Source organism: Phocoena phocoena, chromosome 19, assembly GCF_963924675.1.
Source record: "Phocoena phocoena chromosome 19, mPhoPho1.1, whole genome shotgun sequence".
Lineage (NCBI taxonomy): Eukaryota > Metazoa > Chordata > Mammalia > Artiodactyla > Phocoenidae > Phocoena > Phocoena phocoena.
Window position 1 is genome coordinate 16,173,361 of NC_089237.1, and position 17,265 is coordinate 16,190,625.

The following is a 17,265-nucleotide window of genomic DNA, read 5'->3' on the forward strand; positions in this document are numbered from 1 at the left end:
TAGAAAAAATTATAGGTATACCTGTCTCCTCCCCTGATTTTTTTAATTCTGTGAAGTATAAAGGATGATGTAACAAAAATCGATGTATGTACCAACCTAAATGTTAATATTCAACATTTTTTTTACTTCATGTGTTTTTTTAATATTAAAAGAAAATTATAGATAACTAGTGCTCCTTTTATTTTCTTCCATCTCCTTTACGTGCTTTCTTCACCAGAGCTAACTGCTATTATGAATTTGTGTATACTCCTAGTTCAGGTTCTGAGATCTTTACTACACATATATGTGTGCAAGAGCACAAAATGCAGTATTGTTTATTTAAAGTTTATATAAATGCTATTGTTGTATGTATTCTGCAACTTGGGTTTGGTTTTTTGGTGTGTGTTTTTGGGAGGTGTATGTGTGTTTTAATTTACTGTTGTGTTTTCAAGATCTCCATGTTGATGTACAAAATTTTAGTTCAGCATTTGTAAATAATCCACATTTCCTAAAAAGACAGTATTTGTGTGGGTGTGAGTGTATCCATATCCTGTTTGTTGACTTCAGGGTTCTAAATTTAACTCACATCTTGGGCTTATTGTGTTCATATCTTCTATATCCTTTGGTCTGCTTCCTATTTTTTTTTTTTTTTGGAATATGTTTGATATGTGCATTGTGTAAGTTTAAGTTACAGTTTGATTGCCATTGCAGCCTTAGGTAACACCTCTATCTTCACATACTTACCGTTTCTTTTTTGTGGTGAGAATAATTAAGATTTAGTCTCATAGCACGTTTGTTGTTCATAATACAGTGGCATTGTCTATAACCACTGTACTCTGTATTAGATCTCGAGGACTTGTCTACTAGTAGTCAATTTATACCGTTAAACTACCTCTCTCATTTCCCCAACCTCACCCCCATTTCTTTTCTTTTTTTTTTTTTTTTTTAATTCATATATGTTCATATAGTTCCAGGGCGACTGCTTAGGTACATCGTAGTTAATGATTATTATTTCTTCTTCATCTTCATTCCTTTCATCATTATGTTGTTTCCCTTTTGATCTCTATTAATTTTACTTTAAATGGGTTTCTTTGGTAAGTACTTGCTAGATACATCCTTTTCCATCTCTTTGTTTTCAGTTTTTCTGTGTCAGTTTGTTTTGATGTGTTTTAAAGAGGTGATTTAAATCCATTTATATTAACTCTGATTACTATCATGTTTGGAATCAGTAATTTCTCTTAATTTTTTTTTAATCCTTGCCTTTTCTTTGCCTTGTTTTTATGCCTTTCTGCTGTCTGTTGGGTTAGTTGAAAGTTCTTCTCATCTCTGTCTGCTTTGGGAACAGTAGGATTTTAGAATGCCTCTTTATAAAACTCCAGCCTTGGGACTTCCTTGGTGACACAGTGGTTAAGAATCTACCTGCCAGTGTAGGGGACATGGATTCGATCCCTGGTCCAGGAAGATCCCACATACTGCGGAACAGCTAAGCCCGTTCACCACAACTGCTGAGCCTGCTCTCTAGAGCCTGTGCACTACGACTACTGAAGCCCACACGCCCTAGAACCTGTGCACTGCAGCTACTGAGCCAATGCGCCTGGAGCCTGTGCTCTGCGACAAGAGGAGCCACCCCAATGAGAAGCCCACGTACCACACTGAAGAGTAGCCCCTGCTCTCTGCAACTAGAGAAAGCTCACGTGCAGCAATGAAGACCTAGCAAGCCATAAATAAATAAAATTGTAAAAATAAGTTAAAAAGTAAAACTCCAGTCTTTCCTACCCGTTATCTATAATTTATTTTTATTATTTTAGTTACCTTGTTTTTAAATCCCTCCCAAATTAGCCATTTTTAGGTTTATGCTCATTTACATTTACCAATACTTTTGCCATTCCTGTTCAGTGTTGCTTCTTGCATCCCACTCAATTCTTGCTGAATACATTTAGTAGCCTTCTAACAATGGTATAAGTTGTAAAGTCCTTATAAATTAAAAACATACAGAATTACATTCATGTGTGAAATGTGTATATATGTGTATTTGTGAACACACACACACTTATATATTGCCTTTGTTCTTGCATGATGACTTAGCTGCATGTAAATTTATATTTAGCACTTTGAAGATAATTTCATTGCCTTCCAATATTTATTGTTGTTGGAAATTCTGATGTCAGTTTAAGTGTCATTTCTTTATAGATTATCTGTATCTTCTCTCTGGTAACTTAAATTTTTACCCCAACCCCTTACTTCTGGTTTTGTTTTTATGTTTCACAATATCAAGGGACATAGTTAGATGTATGAATTAGTTTTTAGCCACTAGGTCTTGGTGTGCACCCTCATTCTGAGAGTTCTTGTTCGTCTTGAGTTTTGAAAATTTTCTAGTCATTATTTCTTCCAATTTTTCCTTTTTATTCTCTTTTTAAATATAGAATGTCTGTCGATTGTTGTTGATCTCATTCTCTCCTCCATATTGCTTCCTTTCTTTTTATACTTTGCAATTTCATATCTCTTCCTATGCTTTATTTCATGTAGTCTCTTCTCTGACTGTTCCTCCTCTTTATCAGTTTTTTCTCCAGCTGTGTTTAGTTTATTGGTAAACCTGTCAATTGGGTTTTTTATTTCAATGTGTACTTTTTTTTTCAGAATTTGTTACTTTTAGAAACATCCTCTTTTTTTCATCCTGTTCCTATTTCATAACATATATTCCTGCCATTATCACTATGAAAAATTTTAATATACTTATTTTAAAGTTGTTTTCTAATTGTTCTATTTCTAGCTTGCCCAGGGCCACTTCTTCCCATTTTTGCATGTACTGACTGCCTCATAACAGTCTGTGTTCTTTTATGATTTACAGTACCTTTAATGGTGAGCTTATCTGGGTCCAGGGTGAGGGAGGCATGCTTTCTTTAGGAGTCTTATGATCCCTGGACTGTGAAAGTGTCCTTAAAGCACAGTTTTCCATTAGCTTCTGAAGAGACTTCAGGAATCTGGGTGAATTTGGAATGGCAGATTCTTAGCTTAAGATCCCTGCACATAAACAGGTAGTATGAATTTGGACCTCTTACATGAACATGGATCAGGAGGGGGCTTTCACTTTCTCCCTGTTGGCTTTTTCCACAAAAGTCCTGGAGTAGGTGTTAAACTTCCTTGCCACTTCGCTGGGTGGTTGACCAAGACCAGCCTTGGCTTTGCATTCTTTTTCTGATTCTTGCATCTTGCAATTTCTTTTTTAAAATTAATTAATTAATGGCTGTGTTGGGTCTTTGTTGCTGCGCACGGGCTTTCTCTAGTTGCTGTGAGCGGGGGCTACTCTTCGTTGCGGTGTGCACGCTTTTCATTGTGGTGGCTTCTCTTGTTGTGGAGCACGGGCTCCAGATGTGTAGGCTTCAGTAGTTGTGGTGCATGGGCTTAGTTGCTCCACGGCATTTGTGATCTTCCCGGACCAGGGCTCAAACCCATGTCTCCTGCATTGGCAGGCAGATTCCCAAACCCTGCACCACCAGGGAAGCCCACATCTTGCAGTTTCTTCCTCCTGATTCAGGCCTTTGGCAGAGTGATCATGTCTGTGGACTCCTCAGAATAGTGTTTTGTTTTTTTTTTTTAATTTTTGGCTGCATTGGGTCCTCATTGTTGCACGTGAGCTTTCTCTAGTTGCAGCGAGCAGGGGCTACTCTTTGTTGCAGTGTGTGGGCTTCTCATTGCGGCAGCTTCTTGTTGCGGAGCACGGGCTCTAGGTGCGCGGGCTTCAGTAATTGTGGCACACGGGCTCAGTAGTTGTGGCTCACGGGCTCTAGGGCGCAGGCTCAGTAGTTGTGGCTCACGGGCTTAGTTGCTCCACAGCATGTGGGGTCTTCCTGGACCAGGGAACAAACCTGTGTCACCTGTGTTGGCAGGCGGATTCTTAACCACCAGGGAAATCCCACACTTTTTTAATGCGTAAAAGACATTGGATTATAGGGGAAACTAAGTATGTTGAAACAGTTGTTAAAATATAAACTTGTGGTATATTAATTGCTTTATTAATGAACTAAATAACAGGATTTAGCAGCAGGTATAGTAACTGTCATGATTTCAAAGTAGTGATGAGCTCTTAAATAATTTGCAGTATCTGCCACCAGTGTAATGTGATGGGTGAATCAATTTGGAGAGCACTTCATGCCATATATGCTCCACTCAGAGATTCATAAAAGACGTTAAAGACTTAGAAGCCTTTTGTTTAAAAGAAAATCTTTTGTTTCCCCAACTTATTTGACAAGGAAACCTTGGTAAAGTAATACTGATTAAGAATGCTCATGAATTACTATGATTCCAAGAGAAGCATTTCAGAACATCTGCTTCCTGCTCTGTAATCTCTTTGTAGGTGATGTTTGGACACTTGGCAATACTGAAATTTAAATTTTAAAATGAAAGCTTTAACCATCAACGTTTTCCATTTCTTAAAATCTCATTCTAAAATTATGAGTAGATGAAGAAGATGTTTTTAAGTATGCCAAAGTAAATATAAAATACAGAAACTTTATTTGCAACATTGATTTACTGATCCCATTTTGTTTTCAAACATAGTCTGAATAAGTTTATAGGGAAATAAACTAATAAAAGGTCAGTCAGCGACTTCCCTGGTGGTCCAGTGATTAAGACTCTGTGCTCCCAGTGCAGGGGGCATGGGTTCAATCCCTGGTCAGGGAATTAAGATCCTGCATGCTGCACGGTACAGCCAAAAAAAAAAAAAAAAAATGAAATAAAACAAGTAAAAACAAAAAAAAAGTCAGTCAAATGATTGTACATTTTCTTTCATTATCTTATGTATTTGCATTGATTGTTTTAATTGCTGTGCACATACACTTGATTTTTATGTTGCATATACATACTTAATATCAGTGTACTTGGCATTTTAGATGCCACATAAGAAGTGATGCCATGGTTTGCTTAACCATTCCACAGTTCATTTTTTACTATTATATACCAAGTGAGCCATGAGTGTTTTGGCACAAATTTCAGAATCTCTACCTTTTTCATTATCATCTTAGACAAGTTCCTTAGGGGTCTACTTTCCAAGAAATACTTACCGAAGTCAAAGAATCTACTGTTGTTAACAGTTCTGCATATTGCAGGTTTAGGCTATTTTAAGGTTGAATCAGGTAGTACCATCTTCAGTATTGTCGGTGATTTTTGCCACTGGTAATGCTTTTGACTTTAACAGTGATTCCTACAGTTACCAGAGACTCCTCTGTTCAGATTACCCAGACTCCATAAATGATTTTTAAAGTTTGTTTGAATCAAGATACAGATAAAGTCTATACATTCCAGTAAGTCTTTTAAGTCTGATTTTATAGGCTTCCCCTTTATTTTTTCCCTTGCAATTTAAACAGGTTTATGGTGTGCTTGGATGTTGTTTTCTTTGTGTTTTCATTTAGCTTGGGTTTTGCAGTTTCTTAAGTCTGTGGATTAGTGTCTTTAATCATTTTTAGCACAAACTGAACCATTATTTCTTCAAACATTGCCCTTGCCATATTCTCTGTCTTCTCCTCTCCTTATGGACCTCTGATTACAAGTATGTTGGATTTGATCACCGGCCATGTACATTCTGTTCTGTATTTCCCTGTTATTTTTTTCCTCTGTTCCTCAATTAATCTATCTACCGGTTCTCTTATCCACACTTCTGGTGTGTCTAATAACGATGCCAAATTCGTTTTGAGTCAATGTTGGATATTTAAAAGATTTTCGCAGCTCTGATGCTCTCTTTCCCTGGAACAGATTCACCTTCCCCTGCTAGGCATATAGAATGGGAGCTGAAAACGTGACTGCAGTTAGGCACTGAGCTGAGTTGCAGCTAGGTTATAGTTTTTTTTGTTTGTATTGTTTATTGGAGTATAATTGCTTTACAATGATGTGTTAGTTTCTGCTCTATAACAAAGTGAATCAGCTATACATATATCCCCATATCTCCTCCCTCTTGCATTTCCCTTTCACCCTCCCTATCCCACCCCTCTAGGTGGTCACAGAGCACCGAGCTGATCTCCCTGTGGTATGCGGCAGCTTCCCACTAGCTATCTGTTTTACGTTTGGTAGTGTATATATGTCCATGCCACTCTCTCACTTCGTCCCATCTTACCCTTCCCCTGGGTCACAGTTTTGATAAGGCTTTGTTTCTCTCTGGTCCATTCTTAGGGCATAGCCTTGTTTCTTACTCCCATTTCCAGATGAGAGCCTGATTCGATGACCAGTGCCCTTCCCCCTCATGTATCCTGGACTCTAATTGTAGTCTCCTCATCAAAGTGAGCCTGCCAGAATCTCTCTACTTTCCAGAGGCTTTCTGCTTAGCTTCTTAGCCTCCTGCCCATCACAGCTTCAGAATTTTCCAAATGCCTTGGGAGCAGGAGTATCTGACATGTGTCATTCTTAGTTTCCTGTCCTTCCTTTTCACTGGGAATTTGGCTCTTCAGGTCTCTAAAGTTGTCCCTTCAGACCTACAAAAGCATCAGAATCTCTGCTCATTTCTCTGTCCCCAGAAGTGACCCTCTACCAAGGCACCAAATTCTAAGCATCACTCAGAATCACCCATTGTCCACAGGAAGAAGCAGCTCCACACTTCATGGTCCTACACGCTCTCTGAAATCTTGACTCCTTGATAGTGTCACTGCTTTAGCATTTCTCTTGTATCTTAAAGTTGAGTTTGCTTTTTTTTTTTTAATCTGGACTTTCTAGTTCTCAATAAGAGTGTTGGTTTGCTATAAACTATCCATCATACCCCTTTTCCTTGCAATTTATTTGTTGAGAAAACTGGGTTATTCCAGTTATTTATCCAGTGGCTTACATTTTTCTGATTATATCCCTGTTGTATAACTTTCTCGCCTCTTGGCACATCTAACAATGTTTTTTTTGGATGTTGGGTGTTTAATTTTACGTGGTTGAAGTATAGGGATTGTATTTTCTTCCTTTAAAGAGGCTTTGTTTTGTTGGCAGGTAAGTTACTTGAGGTTCAGTTTTTCCTTTACTAGGGAGAGTGTAGAGTAGCCTACTTTAACTCCACTAGTAAATCAGGATCTTCTGGGGTCTTTTTTGAATGCTCTGTGCCACTTGGCTGGTCGCAATGGAGAAGTCTCCCTGCTTGTGTGAGCTCGGGGAACTGTTCAGTTCACAGCTCCTTCGTTGTTCTTTGCCTGACCTGATGGAGTTTCACCCTGTACGTGGGCTTCTTAGTATTCAGCAAACACTCAAGGAAATCTCATGAAGATTTCTGGAGCTCTTTCTGTATGGCTTCGTCTTCTCAAGAATTCTGCCTCATAATTACCAGTCACCTGAGCCTCTGTACTTCAGTCTCTGGGAGTGTATTTCCTCAACTCAATGAAACCATCACGCTCTGCTTAGAATCCCTCACCTGCTGTGCAGTCTGCAGTGTGCCTCCAGGCAGAAAGCCAAGGCAGTCACAGGCTACCTCATTTGTTTCTGTCTTAAACTGTGTGTTGTCCGGTTTTCTAGTTTATGGCTAAAGGATAAATATGAGCATTCTATAAGAGAAAAATGCCCTTTTATACTACTGGTTTACCCTTAAGTACAGGTTGTGCAGAAAGAAGCATGATTCATGTTACTTTATCTACCAATTTTCAAACAATAAGTTGATTTCCTGCCATCTTCCAAGGGCAATCAATAAAGTCTTTGTGGAGGGGGTGTGTGTATGATTATGAAGTCATCGACTTAAACATATTTGAGTTATTCAAGCCATTGAAATTCTTTTCTGTGCTCAAATTGTCATTTTTGATTAGTGGAAGCCTCCTCAAGCTTGCTGTTCTTTTTTTTTTTTTTTTTTTTTCTTTTTCCTTTTTGCTGTTGAGTTCTTTTGACTGCAGTAGTCTTGAGACCTTTCTTCTCTCTCACCATTAATATTTAATGGGAGCCTGTGCGTTGAAGTTTACTAGGAGGGATAACCATAATCTGAGCCGCATGGTTCTCAATGATCTTTGACCCACCTGCCCACCCCCAAGAAACATTTGACAATGTAGTCATTTTTGGTTGTCACAAAAGGTGGGGAGGAAGGTGTTACTTGCACCATGAGTAGAAAGGTCCGGGAAGCTGCTACTTACTTACAGTGCACAGGACATCTCCTCCCAACAAAAAAATGATCCAGCTCAAAGTGTCAGTGGTGCTGTTGTTGAGAAACCTTGACATATACTAATTTAGCTAGCATTTGTGTAGTGTTTTAATAGTTTGAGAAATCATATTACATTTCCCACAATCCCATGAAATTGGCATTATTGATCCTTTAATAACAGATGAGTAAATTTGAGGAGGTCATACTAACAAGAAACAAGAATTTGATATCGATGGTCTTTATGGTTGATGTCTTTTTTTTTTCTCCCCCCATTATAAGTGAAGACAGTGTACTTTGTATGACTACAAAAATAACAGAGTTGAGACCAGACACTGTTCCAAGTGATATTTATTCTCAAAACAGCCTTAGCAGATAAGCAGCTGTTATTATGGATGAAGCCATTACTTGTCTAAAGTTATACAGCTAGTAAGCAGCAGAGTTAGGGCTCAAACCCAGACAGCCTGGCCCTATTGCCCACACTTTTTTTTTTTTTTTTTTTTTTTTTTTTGCGTTACGCGGGCCTCTTACTGTTGTGGCCTCTCCCGTTGCGGAGCACAGGCTCCGGACGCGCAGGCTCAGTGACCATGGCTCACGGGCCCAGCTGCTCCGCGGCATGTGGGATCCTCCCGGACCAGGGCACGAACCCGCGTCCCCTGCATCGGCAGGCGGACTCTCAACCACTGCGCCACCAGGGAAGCCCTGCCCATACTTTTAACTACTGTATGTTGCCACATAATTTTTCTTTTACAGTTTAAACATGTTTGTTTTATCTTTAAATCTTTAATACCTTTGGAATTTATTTTGATGTGAAGTAGGAATCCAACTTCTTCCCACCCCCTAGACCTTGATTTCCCTGATTCATTTATTGGAAAAGTCATCTCCCCCTGACGCTTTTTTTTAGTTAATTCATTTAGAAATATTGCCTGTGTTAAACATTAAATTGTCATGTTATATATATTGGTCTATTTTTTCTTTTTAATTAATTTTTCTGTTCCTTAACCAGTAGCATATTTTTTTAAATTACTGTAACTTTTAAAATGTGGTAGGGCATATCACTCCTGTCTACCTTTGCTTATCAGAAAATTTCTGGGAACTTTTCCCCTTGGCATTTATTCTTCCAGTTTGTAGTTTATTTAAGTTACATTTGCCTCTTCTCTCTTCTGTACCAAAAACCTACTGAGTTTAAGATTATGGATTAATTTGTAGAATATTAATAATTAATAGCTTTAAGCTTTGTGCTTAAAATTTCTAGTTAAACTTATTCCAGTATTTTTTTTTAATTGTTGTTATAGTCAAGAATAGATAGACTCTTTGGTCACTTGTATGTTTCTAAATAAAAGTTATTTTTAGGAAGATGACACTTGAGAAAAACACCTGAGGTGAGGGAATGACTATGGAGCTAATAGAAGAGCCAAGTGCAGGGGCCTGTGATCAGGAAGTTTGCCTATCATTTTGGGGAAGGAACAAGGAAGTCAGAGGAACTGGTAGCGTGAGCTAGGAGAGAAGCAGGAAATGAAGTCGGAGAGGGGATAGAAGTGACGGATGGTATAGGGCTTTGTGTGTACCAGTGCAAGAACTTTGGCTTTTATTCCTCATGAGATCAGCCATTGGAAGGTTTTGAGCAGAGGACTGGCATGGTCTGACTGAGGTTGTAAAACAAGATTACATCAACTACTGTGTCAAATAACTGGAAGGAGGGACAAGCAGGAAGACCAGTCTGGAGGCTATTTAAGAAACCCATATGAGAAAAGATAGTGACTGCAGTTGAGGTGGTATGAAGTGGTCAGATCCTGGATACATTTAGAAGGCAGAGATGATAGGATTTCATGATTGGTTTTGGGGTATGATAAAGGAGTTTAGGATGAGTCCAAGGGTTTACGATTGAGCAACTGGAAGTTGGGAAGAGTTAGGAGCTTAGTGTTAACTCACTAACTCTGAATGCCTGTTAAGACATCTAAGTGGAGATGTTGAATGGGCAGTGTGAAATTGTATTAATTGATGTCCTAATATCAGATACTTTTGATATCCAGGAATAAATCCCACTTGCTCATGGTAGGTTGTTTTTATTTTTTTGTGGTTTTAAAAATAAACAAATAAATAAACAAATACATGTGTATAATTTGGCATCTTAATTCTGTGTGTGTATATTTAAAGTTGCCTGAACTGTCCTTCAAAAAAATTCCCCAAATTTATCTCTTAATAAATTAAGATATTTTTATATACTTCTAGGTTCTATTAACACTTCACAGTTTTTCATTCAAAAGTAAGATTGGTGTGTAAGTATGTGTGCACATACTTTTTATCAGGTTTTAAATCAATTCTATTTTTCTAAGAGGACTAAAGAAATCTAATTCTGATGAAAACTCATTTTTAAAAAAATTTATTTATTTATGGCTGTGTTGGGTCTTGGTTTCTGTGCGAGGGCTTTCTCTAGTTGGGGCAAGTGGGGGCCACTCTTCATCGCGGTGCGTGGGCCTCTCACTGTCGCGGCCTCTCGTGTGGAGCACAAGCTCCAGACGCACAGGCTCAGTAGTTGTGGCTCACAGGCCTAGTTGCTCCGCGGCATGTGGGATCTTCCCAGACCAGGGCTCGAACCTGTGTCCCTTGCATTGGCAGGCAGATTCTCAACCACTGTGCCACCAGGGAAGCCCTACAAAAATCTAATTTCTTTATGCTAGCACCAGCCATTTTAATTGAATAGAAATTATCTGTTCTTCAGTGTTTTTAAAGACTTCACTGAGGACACAAGACTAGTCTGAGCCCCTACCTTTATTTAAGGCATGTGTATTGTATTCTCCAGTTAGATGGAATATAAAAATTGTAACATTTAAGCATTATAGAAATGCATAATGTGGAAAATGAAAGCTCTCCTTAATCTCCTCCCCACCATCATAACCACGTCAGTGGTTTCTTGCACATTCCTCTGTCCTCCTTCTCTCTGCATCTCTCTACATGTTAGTGTTTTATTTGGATAACATTATTATGTCAAGACTATTTTTATTTTAACTTGGCTGTGTGTATGTGTCTACACTATTGTACCCAGTTTATCAATTAACTAGTACTTTTTTGAGGAGTTCTTATATGTTTGCATTTTTTCCTTTTTTCTCTTCATTAGGCCAGTCTTACAGTTTATCTAATTAATTGCTCTGTTCCTATCTAACCCATTCTTGAGGTGGGTTTGGGAAGAGGCGGGAAAAAAACTCCCAAAGAGCAGTTCTTAAATTTGCTGTTTCTAGCATGTATTTTTTCTTTTGGTAATTTCAGTTTTTATTTTAATCTTTCTCCTAGTTTGTTCCTCTTGGCGTATCGTTTTTACTCTACATCCAGTCTATAAAATGGAATGCTGTGCGTTGCCCACTTGGAGAGCTAATTGATGTCATGGGTTAATTTATGAGGAGAAAATATACCTCCCTTTTAAGATTTCTTATTCTGATTTTTATATTTTTTATAATCTTGTCAGTGTTTAAATTTATGGTGCCATTTTTTGATTCTGATTACCTAAATCCTCCCATTCATCTCCTGTGCAGTCTGTGGTTTTTGTCCCTGCCAACGTAGGCCCCTCTCTCTCTCTGCCTCAAAATGTTACCTCCCCCAGAAAGCCAGCCCTGGTTAAATAGGTTGCAAGAGGTATTTTTTCCCAAAACAGTACCAGTTAATGTCTACAGAAGTGTGTGTTTAGTTGGTATAATTTCCTTTCAAAGGCATGTACAATTGCAGCTTATTAGAATACTTTTACTTTAGCGTATTCTTAAGTTGCCCAGTCTAACCTTCACAGGCCCTTCTTTGAATGCCACCCATCTATGTCGCTGCAAGAAGGAGGCAGTTGGGGAATGTTGATAAAGACCGCATTGTTCTCATATTTATCTTTCTTCTGTGCATGTCTGTGAAGGCAAACAGCTTTCAAGAGTTGGGTGTGGTGAAACTAAATGCACCTCTCTGCAGTTGTTACAGAGTTTTGATGCTACACTTTTGTCTTTATTATGATACTACCCTTGCTCCTAGCATTCCTTGTCATAGTGTCATTCCACAGACAAGTCCCTTCTTCTAGGACTGCTTGCTACCCAGATGACTTTTTTGTGGTCATGATTTGGCAAATGCCAGACATGTTCATCCTAACACAAGAACCTAGGGATCCTGCATTCAGCATGACCTGAAGTTTTCTCCTCAAAGCACAAAATCATAAAAATCCCATTTTGTTTTTAACAGAATTAAATCTTTTGAAGACTTAGATTATTTTTGATTGTGATTTTTTTTCTGCCGTACGCGGGCCTCTCACTGTTGTGGCCTCTCCCGTTGTGGAGCACAGGCTCCGGACGCGCAGGCTCAGCGGCCATGGCTCACGGGCCCAGCCGCTCCGCGGCATGTGGGATCCTCCCGGACCGGGGCATGAACCCGTGTCCCCTGCATCGGCAGGCGGACTCTCAACCACTGCGCCACCAGTGAAGCCCAACTGTGATTATTTTTGACTGTGGACTTAGCTGGAGAGGTATTTCTTATCCTGCTAACATGTATACAAAGGAAGTTTAATGAAAATGATTTCTATCCCATTGGAGTTAGTCTAACACAAAGACTGTGTGTATGAACACTCACCACCCCAAATTCATTTTCATTACTTAAGTATGAGCTTTATAACAGTAGATTTTTAGGCTAGGTTAAAGAGTAGCTAATGAGTTCTGTGTAGTCCACGGAAATTTTCCGTGTCGTTTCAGGCCACCTGGAAGTCTTTTTATAGCAGGAGATTTGAAAAGAACAGGAGAGGTATGGTTGGTTATTCATTAGTATGGCTCTTAGGTGGATGAAGTTGCTGAAGAGGGCAAAGTCATGTTCCAGCCAGAAATCTGGAGCCAGCTATTCACCTTAGTAGATGGTAGAAAACCATCAAGGTGGTAGAAACATACAGGTTTTGTAAAGTGTTCTTGGTAAGCACCTAAGGGCTTCACATAACTTGATGTCTTCATTGGAGAAGAAGCAGGTTTACTTAATTACTTTGAAGGTTAATGTGTTGGAGAAATGGAAATCTTTTAACAAACTGGTCACACTTTTTGTTTGGTGTCATATATGTATCTAGAGAGGGCCTTTTTTTTTTTTTTTTTTTTTTTAGCTTGCAGGTCACTTTTATTTCTTATTTTATTGAGGTATAATGGACATATAAGATTATATAGTTTCAGGTGTACATCATAATGATTTTTTGTTTCCGGCCGCACTGCACGGCATGCAGGATCTTAGTTCCCCGACCAGGGATCGGACCCGTGCCCCCCTTCATTGGAAGTGCGGAGTCTTAACCACTGGACTGCCAAGGAAGTCCCTAGAGAGGGCCTTTTGAATCTTTGGGATACTGAATGGGGAGCTGGGTTTTTATCAGACACTGAATTGTCAGTTTTGTCTGACTTTTCACAGGTTCACCGGAACAGCACAGTGCGCTCTGGCTGTGATGTGAACCCCTCCTGTGCATTGTGCGGCTCAGGCAGTGCCAGCACCACGCCTCCAGAAATCCACTATGAAGCCCCTCTGTTGGAACGCCTTTCCCAGTTGGATTCTTGTGTTCACCCGGTTCTAGCATTTCCAGATGGTAAGAAAGTCTACATAATATAAAGTCTAATACGTGAGACTTGAAGGGTTCAAAGTGAAAGAAAGTCGGCCAAGATTCTGGTACAACCCCCAGGTACTGTCAAGGTATTGCTGTCAACAAAGTCTTCTCTTAGAATTTTGCAAATAGATCTCCCAGACCGGAATGTGCCACTAAAACATTGCAGCTTGCGAAGAGAGAAATTCCCCTAACACTTCAAATGGTGAGGCTAGGACAGTTGCCTCCAGCCACAACGCTTGGAGCCTGGTCTGTTATACAGAGTCTGTCTTAAAAAATGTATTATCTGTGTGTGCCATGATGTAAAACAGCATGGGCAGCGCTGCTAAGTTGATCTACCTGATAAGCCTCCATGTCTGCCAGTTTTCCTTTTCCACCTCCCTTTTCATAATTGCTTTTCTCCCACTACATGAAAGTCATTCCTCTTACCCATATTGAGTCTTGCTGTGGGTCTTGCCCCCCAGAGTATAAAAACCTTGGGCAGTAGGGACACCAAACGAACCATTTCAGAGTTCATGGCTCCTGAAGAAGAATCCTGTGGGAATTAAGTAAAAGAAAGTTTTGAATAAAAAATAATGAAGACGGAGGTACATTATTTTTTTGTATATAACTTAAGGCAAGATTCTCTGCCTTTTCTGTCACCTTAGAATAAATATTTAGAGAATTAATAACTTACACCTGAAACTAACATATTGCACGTCAACTGTACAGTATTTAAGTTTTAAAAAGAGAAAGAATTAACAACTGAAATTAGATTTTACTGTGACTGTAGTCTGATTGAATAAGTAGGTGTAAAAGATTTTTTTTAGTTAAAGTAAATATTATATATGTACATGCTGAGGTGTTGGTATAAATAAATATCTTTAATGCATGTAGTATTCTAGAAAATACAGCCTTTACAACTGTCTGAGTTTATGATTTTATTAAAAACTATATTTCGGAATTCCCTGGCGGTCCAGTGGTTAGGACTCCATGCTTTCACTGCTCAGGGCCCGGGTTCAATTCGTGGTGGGGGAACTGAGATCCCACAAGCCTCGCGGTGTGGCCAAAAAAATTTTTTAATTTAAAAAATAAAAAATTACATTTCAAATGGTGGGGGTACATGAGCAAAAATGTTGAAAACTGTTCTATAGACGACAGGAAGCCAGTGTTTTCATAATCTGGATTTGTTTCACTGATTTGCAAATAATCTCATGATCTGGCCCCTCTTGAATCACTGTGTTATTGTATCTGTGTGTTATGGCTTATATGATGGCTGTTTATGACCTTATTTTCCATTAGTTAAATTTTAAGTTCTCTCGGGATAAGGGACCATGTTTTTCTTCCTGCTCTATCCTTCATAGCACCTTACAGATAGTCTGTACAAGTTTTTGAAAGGAGGATAACTAAAATAGGAGTCTGGGGAATGTGGATTATATGGGATGTAAGATTTACTTATTGGCATGAGAAGAAAACCCAAGTTTTTTCTAGCATCAGTAGTATATTATCTTTTTCATAAAAGGGCAGATACTAAATAATTTAGGCTTTATGGATCATACTGGCTAGGTTTAGTCTATGTTGTAACTAGGCAACTCTGCCCATATAGCACAAAAGCAGTCGTAGACCATGTATAAGCAAGTGGGTGTGGCTGTTTCAATAAAACTTTATTTATAAAAACAGTCATTACTGATAAACTATCCTGGAGAATCCCATCTTCTAATTGATCAAACATTAGATGACTGTAATCCCCTCATTCCTTATCTGTTCTTCAAATGACTGGATTCTTTCTTGGTCACCTAAATCTGTTGAGCTACTCCAAGCCTTATCATGACTCCCTTCAACTGTAAGAAAGGCATGGTATAATATTCTTGCTGCCACATGACTTCTAGTAAGAGTGGAAATATTTAGAGAACTTGAAACATATGGATAGCAAGCTAGGCAGGGGTTTAGGTCAGGAGTGGTGGAGCAGTAAATAAACTTCAGAACATGATGAGTAGAAAACACTACAACATCCTCCTCTGTACTTCAGATTCCAGAGTCATTGACATTTACCCTTTCTTGCCATTTGGATTATAACTTATATAACTTAAGATAATATTTATATAGTGTTTTATAGTTTACAAGCACTTTTCTTATACTTGTTTCATTTGCTTCTCTCAGTAATCTTATAAAGTTACTTCAGTTTTACAGATCAAGAAATAGGCTTAGAGAGGTTGTGGTTTATCTCAGGCTACATAGCTAATGTAGAAGGCTCCAGAATTCAAACCGAGGTCATCTGATACCTGTCCTTCTTTTCACTATAGTTCATGTTTCTCCCCAGCCAGGATATTAAGAGAAGTCAGGTTTCTACCTGTTTCCAGACTCTAGCTACAGACAGAGACACCAGAATGATTTGGGAACATTTCTTGAGTTACTCTCTCAGGATTACAATATTGAATTGTATGGTCTCATATTTGAATAAAGAAGGCTGAAGCCTATAGTTATATCTGATAAGGTCTCTTCCATACTCATTGAATATCAGTTGATAAATATGCTGATCATTCCTTTGTCAGCAGTATTACCATGTATAGTTGTGAATTCTGTCTCCCATCCCCCGATCAGATATGCCTGAAACACCTGCCTGGCGTCTCCTGTTCCATCATTCAGCATCTCTACTAGGAGGTACCCATTCCCTATTAACACTTTCTCTTCTTCTGACTGCATCGTATCTATAAATCTGACTGCTGCCCTTACACTTCCCCACTCCATTCCATTCCAAGCAACTATAGGTAGCAAATGAGGGGGAAAGGAAGGAGACCCCTTTCTGTGGTCTCTGTGGTCTTCATTTTCCTGCCTGCCGTTTCTCTGTGTCTGTCTTGTCTCCCCCACCACTTTTTCCCCCTCCTGCCTTTCCCCCTTCTCTCCCCTCTCTCTGACACACACACGTGTACACACACACACACCCCTCCTAACCATGACATTGGGGTTTGGACAAGCGAGTTGGTCATTAAACTCTTACTTATGAGACTGTACAGGGGAATAGTATATATACCAAGTAGAATGGTTAACATATCTGCCTATGGATAAATTAAGACTTTCTGTGGGTTGATTCGGGGGCCTAATTAGTGTATCTAATATTGTGACTATCGGGATAATTTTGACTTGATCCAACCAACTGCCACATTCAGAATGCTATCTATTTGTAAACTGGAAGATTCCCAGGGCCACAAAGACGTGAATAGCGCCTCCTAAAGTATTGAGATGCCCCAAATATCTCTGTGTAGAATAGTGAGTAATGGTGAAGACTAGCAGCCAGCACCCCTGTGTGAGTCAGACGTGCTCCACACCTGACTTCTGCGCCACCCCTTTGCAGCCTCTTCTCTAGACTGTATTTAAAAGACGGCGGGACTTCCAGCTTTTCATTTTCGTGTAGAGTTTTACTAATGTTTCCTAACCAGTTTGTGTACTTTGTGAGGATGGGAACCAACTGCAGCTCTTAATCTTAGAGTTCTATCTTCCATCTTGCCACACCTCAGCCACTACCATTAATTTGAGGAACTACTGCCTGACTGGAAGGTGGAGACATTAGGGTGTGATAACCCTTTAGTACTCCAGAAAGAGGAGCTTGTTTCCTTATTACCTCACTTAATCAAGCCAGTTA

General features: G+C 39.2%; 1 protein-coding gene across 5 annotated transcripts in view; it reads left to right on the forward strand.

Moving 5' to 3' along the window:
- Positions 1-17,265, forward strand: part of KANSL1 (KAT8 regulatory NSL complex subunit 1) — a 121,386-nt gene that overhangs the window by 91,081 nt on the left and 13,040 nt on the right. For all 5 annotated transcript variants that reach the window (XM_065896719.1, XM_065896720.1, XM_065896721.1 and 2 more), the window contains one exon: positions 13,460-13,631. In XM_065896719.1, the coding sequence (XP_065752791.1) occupies positions 13,460-13,631 (172 nt within the window). The remainder of the gene's footprint in view (positions 1-13,459; positions 13,632-17,265) is intronic.